The sequence below is a fragment of the Saccostrea cucullata genome, unplaced genomic scaffold (assembly GCF_032062105.1).
Source record: "Saccostrea cucullata isolate Sc308-1 unplaced genomic scaffold, CSIRO_AGI_Scuc_v1 ctg3853, whole genome shotgun sequence".
In the NCBI taxonomy this organism is placed as follows: domain Eukaryota; kingdom Metazoa; phylum Mollusca; class Bivalvia; order Ostreida; family Ostreidae; genus Saccostrea; species Saccostrea cuccullata.
The window spans coordinates 95,001-110,916 of record NW_026920298.1 but is presented as its reverse complement, the minus strand read 5'-3'; the positions used below and the strand labels follow the sequence as shown (position 1 = coordinate 110,916).

The window sequence follows — 15,916 nt, the reverse complement described above, 5'->3', positions numbered from 1 at the left end:
GGATTTTATAAATCACAACAGTCGGCTATCGTTAAATTATCGCTTTGCTCAAAATTATTAACGAAAAAATGATGAATGTTTTTGTCTACCGGTTCATGCATTCACCTTTGCACAGAATTACATGACTGTATATATGACAAATTTCACGCACATTCACACAATTTTATAAAAACATATTTACAAAAACACAATCCCAAATTAACTCTAACAGAAACACCTTCCTACTTATAAATAATATAATATACATTATCAACAGAGCACTATTGTTCTATAACAGGCCAACCTCGTATATTTACAAATCATTCCCTCATTGAGACGTACATTTCAATGAAATCTCGCACATCAATAATAATTAGCTGTTGTTAGTCGCCTTGTGAAAAGAAAACCTGCTAATCTACTCGCCTCAGTTGCACAAATGCGTGTATCGGAGAGGACGCTTCTATTATTCGAGGAAGATTATTAAACAGAATGTGTAAAATACGCCGACCGTGTGTGAGAATCTGATAATTAAATTCTATATAATTGTAAGTAGATACTATGATCCTTTTGCTATGTTCAGATTTTTCCCCTCATTTTTTCCTTAAAGAATTTAAAATAAAAATTATTATTATTTTACATATATTAATTTGTTCGACATATGTGTTTTTAAAGAAGTGAATACTGTTATAGCAGAAATATTTGATAGAGATTATATTTCGTTTATTTTGCTGTATATCAATTATTAACGAAAATTGATCCAATAAGAAATTTTCTATGACTTAATATTGAATAGGGTTATTTGCAAAACAACGAAATTTTAACCCACGAAACTTTTTAACTGACAAATATTTGATCAACAAAACTTTAACCACACGAAAATATTATACAGAATTTTCAGCAAGTTCATGTAATGCATTCATGTAAGTGTTTATTTTTCTTTTCTTTTTATTGTTGTTTTGGGAAAGTGGTTTCTTTAAAACTGTTTTGTCATAAGCTTAAAAACAGCAGACTATTTAAATCTCAATCATTAGTTTCTAGCTTTCGTGATTTTAAATCTGAATCATGAATTTACTCATGATTGTACACTACTTTTTCACAATTTTTCAAAACCTGACAATTTTTTTTTACTCTTTCATTAATAAATTACGCACGGTCTTTTGACATACTTTTCATAACTAAAACACATATTTTTATATTGATATGTCACATCCAATTTTATTCTTAGTTTTCCTGCAACAGATTTTTGCTGGAGATGGTCCAAAAAACATGACCTTCAACAAAAATAAGTTCTTCCGCCTTGACTCTTAAGTTAAGACGGTCATTCATAGATTTTAAAAATGTTACTGTTTGTAAAATTTCATACTAAGAGCTAAGTGTTCTTCTCTTACTCATAAACAGCTATATCATTCACAAAAAGTTTAAACATTATCAAGACAGCTTTTTGTCTCCCTATAAGAGTATCTTTAAAAAGTATAAAAGAGACTTTTAATATAACATATGCATTAAGGCCCATGTAATTAAATTCTAAACCACCTCATCTTGCTTTTTTGAATGAAAAATTATCAAAAATTAAGCTACATTAAGAATATAAAGTTTTTTATGATACCAATGTAATTTGTCAATGGATCAAATTGATTTGTCAATTTACATTTAAAAAGTCGTAATCTAGCAAATGCTTTCAATGTCTTATCTTTTAAATATGTTATAGGGAGAAATTTTTTTGATATTTTGGAAGGTACATGAACATATGTTAATTGAATTTGAAAAATGGATCAATTATAAATTATGATGATTATTCAAAGATCTAGTATAAAGGAAATCTTTTACTTATTTAGCTCATGCAACATTGAAATATGATTTGTTGATATATTGTGTGCTTTTTCGTTTAATTGCCATTGAAAGATTGTATATAAATTCATACTATTTATAACACTTAAGGATACTGCGTATTTCAGGATGTTTTAGGCTGACAGCACCTACTGCGACAATAGGCTTTAGATGTATGTTTCATCCAAAGGATTCGAACCCACAACTTAAAGATCAATTCGCCTGTCAACATTAGACATTATATCAATCGCTTTAAACAAGACTCTTGATTTCATTGTTCTATCAACTTGTTTATTATATAAAATCTTGACTTGTTTTTAAAATTGTTTATACTCAGAGCATGTTGTTGTGTATCAAATCAACTATGAGATATTAACATCAGGAGATAAGGGTATATTACTAAACAAGTGAGTTGACGATAGAAAAAATGAAATCATCAAGTTTTTATGAAATGTTGATGATATATTGCCATAAGCGTCTTATTCTTGTAAAATATTCAAATATGAAACATATGTATGTTTCATCTGTGGTACATGTATCATTTGTTTCAGGTCCAGTAGTATTATTACGAATGGAGGTAACTTTTGTCAATTTATAATTCGTTGCCGAAATATCTAAATGCATGTCGAGCTGAAGCGAACATTTTCTCCTTCTTATGCATAGGTTTCTGCTTCATGTAAATACAAAAGTAGGTCTACTTATGACAGTGTGTCATTGGTATTCCGACAGTTTGTTGGAATACCCGATAGCCAAAAACTTCTTAGATAATGTCAATCATAAAATCGGGCTTGTTTTTATACCAGTTTCAGAGTACATTGTACGTGTTGTCACAATCAGAAAGTTTTAACAAAATAATTTTGCAAATGACCTATAACAGGGAAAGTAAATTTATTGAATTTCAAATATATTGAAAAGGCCACTGTCTATCATGTCGAAAATCCTTTTTCGTTGGGCTTAAAGTTATATACTGTAAAGTGTTGAATCGTATGTTTTGATAATACTGAACATTATAAAAAATTGTCATCTTTAATTTCATAAAGTGCTGATCAGGTTTTATTTATGTACCCACATTTCATTTACCCTATGTATCAAATATATTGCTGCACATTGCCACTTAAGTTTCTCTTTCGATGCTGTTAGTATTTAATTGAGTAGTAAAGTCTGAAAGAGGATTTAAGAACATTTACTTGTACCAGCTATGAATATTTTTAAGGAATTCAAAATCATTTTGCTTTTTGAAATATTTTAAAATATATAAAACCGAACAACGCCCTCGTTATAAAAGGGGCTTTGTGTATAAGCAGTCTTAAAAACAGTTCCTCTAAAACACAATGAAATAATGAGCCTTTAAAAGAAAATGTTACTTTTTTGTCAGCTGATCATGAAACTGCATAGTGCATAGTTATCGTAAATATTGAACTTAACATGTTCCACATGTCCATGTAATACCATTCTAACAAAGTTAAAAGTTTTTTCATAGTTGGGACCATCGCTTTGCGTAATACTGCAATCCACTAGTTTCTTTTCCGATGAAAAATCAACAACTCAGATTAGGTATATCAGCTAAATATTCTCTTTTGAGAAGTTTGTTGTAGAGGAAGAATAATAACAAGCCGTCTATATTTCAATAGAAATATTCACCTATATAGCTCCAATAATACAATTTTGGGTTCCCATGAGAAAACACAGGTCACTCAAAGAAAAAAAGGATCCCTGGTTAATGATAAAGAGAATCATTATTACTAGTATATGCTAAGAAAAAAACAACTTGTTCTATCCTCCCAACTAATTGAAAAGATAACTGTAAAAAAATCGGTATGGACCCCACCCCATTTTAGGAAAAAAAGTTCTGGATTCGCCCATGTCTGATACAATGAATTCATTATTTGCACAGAGGTTATATATCAAATTGTCTGAATAGCTTTATGTTATTGATACCTGGTAATATATTTTTTTTTCAAATAATAAATGCATTACATTAAGGCTGTGTGAAAATAATTCTCAATATGAAATAATATAACGATTACAATGAATTTATACTAAATAAACATAATTATTTTTCGTCTTTATGTAGATTGTTACCTTTATTCTTGTTACAACAACTTCCCCTTCCCAGTTCGTTTTATAATTGATTATGACGGCTGTTGATATCATTTGAGATGTATTAAATGCAGGACAAGCATATACAATATCAATTATCCCTAACCGTTCTAGCAGCTGACGTTTTATGTTTATCTTTGGGAGGAAGAATTTTGTACTTGATATCATCAATTTATTCCATTTCGTTTTCTAAATAGTTTAAATGTCTATATTGTTTTCAGTGAATGAGGACAAAGCCACAGTATATTGAATCTGTAGCTGTCCATGTTTCAGTAGAAAAATTAGGGTACCGTAGATTTTTATAGAATGATCGAAGTCATGGCCATAAAATATAGCCTATAGGGTATTGATATGCACTGGAGAATTACTTTGTTTTAAAAAAAGTATATAATTTTACTCTTTTTATCAACGTCCGATAAAAAAATATATATTTGCTCTCCTAATTCGAAATAAGTAGTGTATTACAAATATGTGCGTGTGGGTAGGTTAAACAAATAGGTAGCATATTATGACATTTATTAAGCAAATCGAAGCGATTGGAAGATAATATTAACTGCTCGTTGTCAATGATACTTTCAGCACAGCCTATATAATTCAGTCACATAAACTTTCACAGAACGATTCGCTAGGCAAGTCTCCGGAATTTTTGTTGAGACTCCATCGTAATTAGTGGAATTATATACGTTTTCTTCCTTCGTATTAGGAGAGCTTTTCCTATCTTTCAGGGCTTCTTATATATACGTCGGCTTCTTTTTTAATTTATAGGTCCTCTACATTATGGAGCGGGCCACAATAACCCGAAGCAGCCTCGGCTAATGAGTAAAAGGATTACCAATAGAGAAAAGCTGCACTACTGCAGGAATTGATTTACTTGCTCGCCAACAGTCCTGGGAGATGGCGGGAATGAGTGATATAAGTAATATCTTTACCTACCCGAGAAAAAATGGATAGTGAGGTAGAATCAACTATTGAAAAATGATGGGGATGAATTTCCCTTTGTGGACATTTATGGTTGAAAAGATATTTGTGATATTTTGTGTGCATTTATTGCGTGTTTGTGCAGAGAATCAAGCATTATCGGCTTATATTCCAGGGGACATAATTATTGGTGGACTGTTCCCTATTCACCAGAAAAGTTCCGGGGATCGCCGAGCATGTGGTGAAATCAATCTAGACCGAGGAGTTCAGAGAGCAGAGGCCATGTTACACACAATAGATAATATTAACAAAAATCCTGAAATACTCCCAAAGATCAAATTAGGCGCTAAAATATACGATACTTGCGCTCGGGGAACGTTTGCACTAGAACGATCTTTAGAATTTATTCGTGGATCATTTACATCCATAGATTCGTCCGACTTCTCATGTGATGATGGTTCTAAAGCGAGGGCAAATGTGACGTATGAAAATGTGGCTGGAGTCATAGGAGGATCGTATAGTAGTGTTTCGATTCAAGTAGCAAATCTTCTGAGACTCTTTAAGCTACCGCAAATAAGCTATGCCTCAACAAGCGCCGATTTGAGTGATAAGGCTAGGTATGATTATTTTTCCCGAACAGTTCCACCGGACAATTTTCAGGCTAAAGCTATTGTGGATATTGTGGAATATTTCAACTGGACATACGTGTCCACAGTAGCGTCAGAAGGAGACTACGGCCAGTCGGGCATTGACGAATTCAAAGAAAAGGCAAAGGCACGAAATGTTTGCATAGCAGAGTCTATAAAAATATTGTCCAATTCAAATCCATCAACGTTTGATGATGCCATTATTAAATTAAAAGCTAAAGAAAACGCTAGAATTGTGGTGCTTTTTTTGCGTATTGAGGACGCAACGAACTTGCTAAATGCAGCGACACGAAAAGGTGTGGCCTCAAGATTTATTTGGATAGCTAGTGACGCATGGGGGACGCAGGAAAAACCTGTCCAGCAAAATGCAGATGTTGCTGAAGGGGCATTGACGATTGAGTTGCAATCTACATTAATTCCTTCTTTTGATAGATATTTTATGTCACTGACCCCATCTAACAACAAAAGAAATCCCTGGTTTCCAGAATTCTGGGAAAATGTACACAATTGTTCTCTTTCAGACAAATATCAAGACCAGATTGATAAACCAAAATGTAATGGTAGCGAAAGACTGTCATCTGCAACATTTAAACAAGAAACGAAAGTGCAGTTTATTCATGACGCGGTACATGCTATTGCTAGAGCAATTGACGCAATGTTGAACGCAACCTGCAAAACAGAAGATTTATGTGATGAAATGCGTCAAATTAATGGAAAAATTTTGAGAGATTATATTCTAAATACGACTTTTGACGGTGAGTAATATAAGTGGCAGTAGAATACGTTAAGATAAGCTTTATTTTTCCATAATTCAGTTTATTACGATGCGGAAGTTCATTGTCACGCTAATGCGACCTCACGACAGACTTCATCTGAACTTTGCTGCTAGCCCTGAATGCCATCTGAAGCATGCATCTCTGAAAGATAAAATATTATTTCTCCATCGAGATCCAATAGTGTTATAATCTACAAAATCAGAGTAGTGCGCTCGGCTTCACAGAATGATAGAAAATCTGTTAATTTCTAAAATGGCTTTCTATTGACTTAGAAGAGAATGAGTTTTCTGTACTGCCGATTTGATGATAATGAAATTTCCTGTCAAAGAGTTGGATGCGCGATTTTTTTTCTTATATAGTTTTGATGCTCGAAGCAAAAAAAAAAAAAAAATGAAAGAGGGGAAGAAAAAATTCAGAATTTCTTTTCGTTCGACACAACTTTTCATTTAATATTTCCTTCGGGCTAGGTGGGAGATTAGAAATTGTTTTTCCATTACAATGTTTCTCTTATGGCTTATCTGTCACGTCAGAGCATGCACAAGTCTATTTGTTAAATTATTACTGGCCTGCCTTATTCGGACTATGAATATTTTCCCATCATTTATTCATTAAAAGTTATGATGTCCCATGAATTAGAATTTAATATCCAACTATATTTTAACATTTTATGACTTTTGAAACGAATGAAAAATCATTATATATCAAGAAATTAGTATCAGAGGTAACTGCAATGAATTATTCAACCATTACGTAACAATTAAAAACATCGTCCTGATTATTAGCATTGGGTAATAGTTTTGTGGATTGAATTTTCAGGATATAAATTCCCATGTGATCTTTAACGGAAAATTCGATTATATCTAGTTGGAGGAAATTGTGAATCAACAAACATCGAATTTATGATAGCGTTTTGCAAAGTAGAAAAGGCCTTATCTGTTTATCCTAGAGAGACATTGAAATTTTAAAATTTTCCATTTTGAAATCTTGAAAATAAAATTTCATCTTGAAAATAAAATTAATAAAATTATCATCTCCGGACCGGCTGACTAATAAAGGCATACTAGTAATTTTTTAAACCTTCAGGAGCCGATTATTTTTTTCAGTAATTTTTGGGCTATTCCTCATCAAAACTTTTTTTTTTGGAATTTATTGCTACATTTTATTAAGGAGAGATGATGCAAACAATGTTTTTCTTTGGAAGAGACTTAATATCATGTCACAAGAGTGGATAATTCTCATGTTTTCTCAAATTTGGAAAATGAAAAGTGGAAAACATAAATATTTCAATAAAATTACAAATTTTCTTACAGATGAAAACGAATTTTAGAAAATGTTACATCGGTGCTAAAAGTGTAATATAAACTTAAGAAAAGTATACCAAGCCAGGTGAATTTTATCAGAAAAAGCGAAATGGTAAAAATCAGCCTATATGATATTGCTAATTTCTTGTCATTTTGCTGGCTTGGTATATTTTTCTGAAGTTTATATTACACATTTAGCACCAAAATAGCATATTCTGAAATTTGTTTTAACCTGTAAACCTTTACTGAGTGTGATTTCTCTATGTTTGCTTTTCTATTGAAATATTATACACATTTTCCGAGTCTATTTCATTTTTCACTTCTTAGGAGAAAAAATTCTAAGAATTATCCACTTTTCTAAATTTGTGACATGATATTAAGTCTCTTCCAAAGAAACAAATTTGTTTGTATCATCTGTCCTGAAAAAACTAGAAAATATTTCACCCTAGCTTTTTTTGTTATAACAGATTCAAATTTATTTATCCTTATTTGGAAAAGGGCTAACAAACATTTTTTGAAGTTGGCTGAATCTTAGAAGTCGGGGCTCAAACTGAAATAATAAGCTTTCAAGTTGATATAAGGTTAATCTATAAAATCTAACAAGGAATATATAATCGTTTTGCTTCCATATATTGTGGTCTAAGATTTCTAATATACCACTTCAATATCTTAAATTCAAGCCTTAATATTCATAAAATATATTTTGCAGAGAAAAAAATAGAATATTTTGCTAGAAATTTTTTCCCGAAGTTTTCCTGTGATGACGAATGCTGTTGCGCCATGTGAAAGTTATATCTGTGATAAAAAAAATATTACATGCAAAGGCCTATTAAGGAATATTAGTAAAACAAAATAAAAGGTAATAAACTTTTGAATTTGCTACATAAATTACACAATACGAACATTAGATTTAGCGCGAACATCAAATGAAACACCATAAATATTGTAAAGTCATAATTATTAAAGCTGAGTTTTGAAATCAAGATCAAAAACTTTCCCTTGCATGTGTATTTGTTTTGCTTTCATGTAGTATCAAATTAGTTGCTATTACCAAAAACATTGCCCCTGCAAATATTTAATGCAAGTCTGCACCAGACAATACTTCAAAGTTGCTGCAGAGATAGCTGAAAGCTTTCTGTAGTGAATTAAAGAAGCCATAACTGCCCTTTCTAACCCTTTGTGTTTGCAGCAAGTTTGCGGCGTGTATACAGAAAGCTTTAAAAAATATTTTATCATGCAAATAAGGTTTGCTTCAAGTCTGCAGCAAACTGTATTCCAAATATGGAAATCATACTGCCATCTTTCAGTAAACAATGCTGCATATTTGTGGTACACATTTCTGCACACTTGCGGTAAACATTGCTGCACACTTGCTGTACACATTGCTGCAATTTTGCGATAAACATTGCTGTAAAAGTACTGCAGACAGGTGTTATTATTTTTCCAACACTCCTGTATATAAGAAGCACGTTTGCAAAAAAAACAAAAACAAAAAACAAACAAACAAACATTAATTTTGTCCTTACGAAAATAATTATTAATGTATTTGAAATGATGCAAAGTTCTTTATGTTCCTAGACAATGTTCCCATTCTCTTCATTATTAAAATGTCATATAAAATGTTTATTTCTGACATATACAGAAAATTAAAGAGCCTCTGCACATGATTTTATAATGAAATATAAAACAGAACACTTTTCTTTTCATTTGGAAAACATTTATTTTAATTATAATTGATATGAAACCTTTAATACAATAATGAAACATACAAATGTGAAACTAGCATAAATACTGAAATTCATAAGTAAAATTGACCTACATTAGATACTCAAACATGATTTAAAGAGATAATTGTTTCAGAATAAGATTAGATCTTACCAATCAGATGGTGCATTCCAAATTTCACCTACTTCCGAATTAAGGCTTTGTTAATCCTTCAAAATTGGGTACATTCCTAGTAAAATAATTAATCATCTATGACTTCATTTCACACATTTTCAAATGGCGAAATCTGCGTTGACCTCAAGACAGATTGCTTTGGCTTATTCGATTTCTTAACTATTCTTGTGAGTTTCCAACATCCATTTTGTTAAATGTTCCCTGTAAACTCGCGACAAACAACAGTTTTTTGCAATGTTCCTGTAAACATATTGAGTACCTACAAATATTCTGCAAGCTTGCAACAATTGCTGCATTGTTTGCCCCAACAGCTAGCGGCAGCCATCAGCAAACAAGAAAATTTTATTCCTGCGAACAATTTTGTTTGCTGCAAACTTGCAGCAGACTTGCTGCCTATCTGTAGCAAACGTAACAGTAAGGGTACAGACATAAACGCATATGAAGATGATGTTAAAATATTGCTATATTAGTAAGGGATGTTGACGATTGAAAAGCTGAAATCCATCATTTGCCATATAGTTTACTTATTATTTGGTCATTTTCTTCTGTAGTCACTAAAACCTCAAAATTTGACAAAGACGTGACAGACTTTTTAGAATAATGTCGAGTTCATTCGGATACGTCACTACAACATCTGAATGAAATAAATGTATTTAAATGTCGAGGGGAACGTTTTTGTCTTTTCATGTAGAAGTTTTTAAACAAATTGTACTTCATACATATGTAGGAATATAAAACAGGATGGCAAAACAAAAGCAATAAACTGAGTGTCCATCGAAATTCTATCTACAGTATGTTGTAAGACCTGGTCTTCAAAGATTACAGAAATTATATCGTCAATGAGAAACTCTGGAATCTTTTTAATATCATAGAACTTGTATGTAAAATCAGAATGATTTTCTTTCAGAAAAAAATAATTTTGTAAATGATGAGTTATGCAAATTTCATTTAGGAGGCAGTTGCCCAAAAAGACAAAAAGCTCTTTAGAAGGGTTATATAATTTGTAGAAAAGTAATATGTTTTGACGCTTTTGGTGTTTTAATTGCTTTACAACTTTAAACGTTTTAGAATCCATTAAGATCTCTTCTGGAAAATATACTTTTACAATACTTCTGCAGTTTCTTCTTCACAGCAATTCAAATTTTGTCACCTGAGAAGCAAAGGTCTTAATTGAATAATTCATAAATATATTGAATGATTTGGTAGATCTTCAACCAAGCTCCTGACTTTGCTTCTCAGGTGACAAAATAATTTTGTTAAAATTTCCATGAAGTTTTGGAATAAAATATAGGTAGATCAAAAAAGAAATTAAAACTGAAAGTTAATTTAAAATTTCATCTTTTGAAAGGAAATTTTGAATATACTTGATACTTGAGTCTGTTGGATTATCATGTGGAATTGCAGTTGTATAAAAATGCAGTTACACAATGAGACCAAAGAATTTATTGGTAAAAGCTTTATTATTTAGAATCATAACACATTTTTTTCATCTTATTCTTACCTTGTAGGCCCAAATGAAAAGAAGAAGAAGAAAAAAAAAAATAGATTTGCAATGTGTAAAACGGTTTTAAGAAGTGATCAGCAGTTTCAGATCAATGAATAGACAGAAAATGTCATTTCAACTTTGTGAATCTGCTTTCACTGTACATTGATGGTATACTGGAAGTTTAATCTTGGTCATTGAGATAAGCAACTGACTTCTACGACGAATGTTATCGATTCCAATAATTAACAAGGCGGCTTCCACCTACTATCCCCAGAGGAACTTGGCTCTCGATCCCGATCCAAATGTCTATAGCCTTTAATTTACTTAGATTTCTATCACTCACCTCTGGCCAATTCGTCTACGACTGTTATTTTCCAAAAAATTGATTTCCCTGTCCAACACTGGAAATTATAAGTGCAATAAGTTAATATTAAATCCCCTTCTTGTTCATTACGCTAGAGTTATTGACAGTAAGATTTGTAAATATTTCCTGTTTGGAAAGGGATACAGAATGTAGGAAGTTTAGGTTCATAATACCCATGGGCACTCATAGTTTATAACATTTGCATAACTCATTATAATTAAAAGAAACGCATTTTATACTTACGATGCAAAGTTATTGAGCAAAAATTATGGGACAAATTTAGACGTCAAAAGTTACATTTTAAATGTTAATTTCATGAAATTGCAATAGAATTTATTCACCTAAGCGTTATTTCTCTTATCGGAGTATAAAAAAATCCTTAAATTGCTTATATTTTGTTAAATTACCAAATCCTAGATGAAGAAACTACAATTACAAAAAGTTCTGATTAAAATCACTTGATTTCCTTTTTGTAGATGGTTATGGTGCTCTTGTCAAATTTGACGAAAAGGGTGATGCTATGGGGAGATACAACATAATGAATTTTCAGTGGAACGAAACATCCCATTCCTACCAATATTCCACTGTAGGAAGCTGGACAGACAGATTGTCGCTAGATACGGACAAAATTATTTGGGCGGGACGAACCAAGGAGACACCGTCATCGAGATGTAGCAGGCCTTGTAACTTCAACGAAATCAAATTTGTTGGTAAAGATGGCGACACCTGTTGTTGGGCCTGCATTAAATGCCAAGAATGGCAGTTTCTAAAAGACGAATTTACTTGTGAAGATTGTGGAGAAGCGATGTGGCCTAACCCGGATAAACGAGGTTGCTATAGACTTCCGGAACAGCACATAAACATCGTTTCTGTTTATGCCCTGATTCCGGTATTTCTTTCATGCATTGGGTTGATCGTGACTTTCACGGTAATTGTTACATTTCTCAAACACAACGACACTCCGGTTGTTATGGCGTCTGGACGCGAGCTAAGTTATATGTTATTAAGTGGCTGTGTGTTGTGTTATTTAGTTACATTTGTTTTAATTGCTCGCCCGTCGACGATAACATGTGCCATACAGAGAGCCGGAATCGGACTCGGTTTCTCTGTTATATATTCCTCATTACTGACCAAGACAAACAGAATTTCACGTATATTTGACAGTGCAAGGAAGTCTGCGCGAAGACCTCCATTTATCAGTCCAAAGTCCCAAATTGTGATTACATTGGTACTAATATCAATTCAGGTGCTATTCAGCATTGTTTGGCTGGTCTTAGAAAGGCCGGGGACCAGACTTTACACTCCTAAAAATAGACGCAATGAAGTGATTTTAAAATGTAAAACAAATGATATTTCTTTTCTAGTTTCATTGCTTTATAACATAATTCTTATAATCGTGTGTACCCTTTATGCCATAAAGACTAGAAAGATCCCTGAGAATTTCAATGAATCCAAATTCATTGGGTTCGCCATGTACACCACCTGCATCATTTGGTTGGCGTTTGTGCCTATATACTTTGGGACTTTAAATTCATTTGAGGTAAGTTTGATGATTTTTTATGCTAACTTACATTCAGAAAACTAGGACAGAGAGCATGATTGTGACATGAAATTGCTGAAATGCCTGAAGCTTATTTTCTGCATGCAGAGCAAGAAAACAGGGTTAATGAAATTTCCAGCTCAATCAACTTGGATTCTTGGAAGAAGACTTTCAATTAATTGTGGAAATTTGAGCAAGCCATCTTGCACATTTGAGGAAAAAAGCTATGTTTGATGCAATTCTTGGCGATTTGGCACCATTTATTATGTCAAAAAGTTCCCTTTATTGATCTAAAAATTGTAAACTAAAATATCAAATGTTCCAAAATAATGTATATTAATTTGCTTCGGTGAGAAAAGAACTCTGAGAGTCTTTAGAGTTAAATTAACTGGTGCAATGTAATTTTCCTCCAAAATAAGATTTAGTTTGTAACCAGCAGCTGTGCAGTCCGAAAGACGATTATGTTTTAAGACGTTTTTCATCTACTGCTCGCTAAAGATTCTTGTTGGTATGAAATCGGATTAAGTATCTTTAGTTAGAACAGATACACAGTTAATAAAATCGATGAAATCACTGGTTACGTCCGTGGTTGAACGTTTTCAAAAAAAAAGTTAATGGGCTGAGAGAGTCGGGAAAGAAAATATATATTCATGACGAAATTGGGTTATTTTGTCGCAATAAAATTGTTATTATTGTTCATTTACTTTAAATTTTAATGAATTCACTTAGCTATTTAGTAATGAAGAGTTGGTCACAAGGATAAAATAAAAATAAATAAAATTTCTAATCATGGAAGTTAAGTAAAATTCAATATCTAGCAATCAGATATGTTACAGGTTTATTGCAGAAAAGCAATCTTTGCATGGCAAATAAAGCGCCATCTAGACACCATTAATGCATTAAAATATATAAGATGATATAGATGTATGAAATATACATGTACTAGTAAATGGATGAAATTACAGTGAAGATCCATCATTGCATTATTTTCATTATTAAATGACATTAATATCATTTTCATACTGATTTTTAAGGCAATTTTTACATTCTTCACGGATCCCCCCCCTGTTATTTTCCCATCATGATAAGGAGCACACGGTGGGTGTGACCAATTAGCAAGGGATGCTCACTCCTCCTTGGCAACTTATCCCACCTATCATGTTTTGGAGGTCCGTGTTTGCGCTGCTTCTATTTTGTTATGTTTAATGGACTTAGGAGCTCGTTATTTCCACATATCGCATAAATATGTATACATATATATATTTTATCTTGTTAATTGTTAATTTGTCATTAATCACATATTATATATATCAACACATCAAAACGCTAAGTATGCGTTCCAAACTTTTTAAAAAAAATTATTACTTCCTCAACAAAGCACTCACCAGAGCTGTTTTTAGTTGCTCTCATAGCGTATTGTTTTCAAGATCTTCAGCTTTAATTGGATAACCATAGCATTGAAATTTTCTCAATCCTGTTGTGAAACCTCAGGATAAGTCTATTGACAATGCCTTTTTATGATACACGAAAATGCATGAAAGTTTTTCAGGGTATGTTGTGCAGTTTTGTAATTGATATAAATTTCAATGTAAACTGATTAGGTAAAACTCAATAGCTGAGCTGACCATTGTGGTCGGGGGAACCTCGAGCTCTTCACACGTTCCAGGGGTGGGCCGCGAAGATACACCTGCTGTGTTTGTGTATTGTTTGATGAAGTTGATGAATTAAGAATTTCAGCTGTCTTGTTTAAAGTAATAATTTCGTAAGTTCTATGGTCAATACAATCACCTTGTCAGCAAATACAATTTATCATTGAGTCAAAGGCTGACTGACGTTTTCATACTCATTGTTAGTCCATTATTTATACATTGAATTGACAACAGATTTTTCCGTAGTCAATCCCGATCAAGGAGCACACGGCGGATGTGACCAGTCGGCAGGGGATGCTCACTCCTCCATGGCATCTGATCCCACCTCTGATGTTTAGGGGTCCGTGTTTGCTCTGCTCCTTTTTTGTATTGTTTTATTGACTTTTGATCTTGAATACTGTTCGTTATCTCCATATGTTTCATTGTATAATCTATGTGATTTTAGAGGTGTTACTTAACCGAAGGGTAACAATTGACTGTCCTCAAACATGTACAAATGCTTAGTATCCACTAACTCAAAGTAAATATGGGTGGCTATTGCTGATTATCAATTAAAATAAAATTGAAACTTGGGGGAATATATTGGCATCCTTTACAGAAACCACTGGAAAACATAGTGTTATAAACTTGAGGTTGCCATGCGGTTTCCATACAGTTACCGATGATTGGAAACTGCACTTTTCCTCCAGTGAATCAAAACATTAATTGTAAGTTTTCAAATTGTTTACTTCCTTTTAATACGCTGGCGGTTTTCCTACCCAAATGAAAGAAGGCCTAATTTGATAAGATACGACTGTAAAGGAGTAAGTATTTCGAGAAGGCATCAAAAACCTGTATTTCGAGGAAGTACTCAGTTTCTTGCGTACTTTTTGCTTCTATTATGGTTATATTAATCTTAGATATATTTGAAATCCACTTACTAACTACCAATTTGAGAATAGTTGATAACTATCAAAAACCAGGGTTTATCGTAACAATCATATATGGAGTAAGATCAAATCAGTTTTGAATATTACGACCACGAATCTGGTTGTTTTGATTGAAAATGCAGACTATAATAGTTTTTTTTTCCGATTCGTAGTTACTGTAATTGGTACATGTAGCATGCCTGCTTATCTGACAATGAATACATAATTATTTTTTACATACGTTTTCAATATTTTTTTGCTAAACTGTCTATCCTTATTTATCTACAAGATTAATCACAAATAAAGTGTTAATATTTTAAAATGATAGATCATTTCTTGCAGTGATGTACATTAGAAATATTTGATCTCTGTAAGTATTATTCAAGCAAAACCTATCAGTGAGTGTCTGTATAGAATTCGCTTGATTCATCATCAGTTTGGACACTGTTAATTAATTGAGAGAAACAGAAACATCACAGCAAATTAATTGCTAAAATTGCTCTTTTATCCATTTAATCAACT

General features: G+C 32.4%; 1 protein-coding gene across 2 annotated transcripts in view; it reads left to right on the top strand.

The window, feature by feature from the left end:
- Nucleotides 1-318: 318 nt before the first annotated feature.
- Nucleotides 319-15,916, top strand: part of LOC134246569 (metabotropic glutamate receptor-like) — a 44,734-nt gene continuing 29,136 nt past the window's right edge. Inside the window, exons 1-3 of one of the 2 annotated variants that reach the window (XM_062728969.1) lie at nucleotides 319-524; nucleotides 4,672-6,226; nucleotides 11,774-12,837. In XM_062728969.1, the coding sequence (XP_062584953.1) occupies nucleotides 4,882-6,226; nucleotides 11,774-12,837 (2,409 nt within the window). In that variant the 5' untranslated portion in view covers nucleotides 319-524; nucleotides 4,672-4,881. The remainder of the gene's footprint in view (nucleotides 525-4,671; nucleotides 6,227-11,773; nucleotides 12,838-15,916) is intronic. The other variant, XM_062728965.1, reaches the window with a different exon arrangement.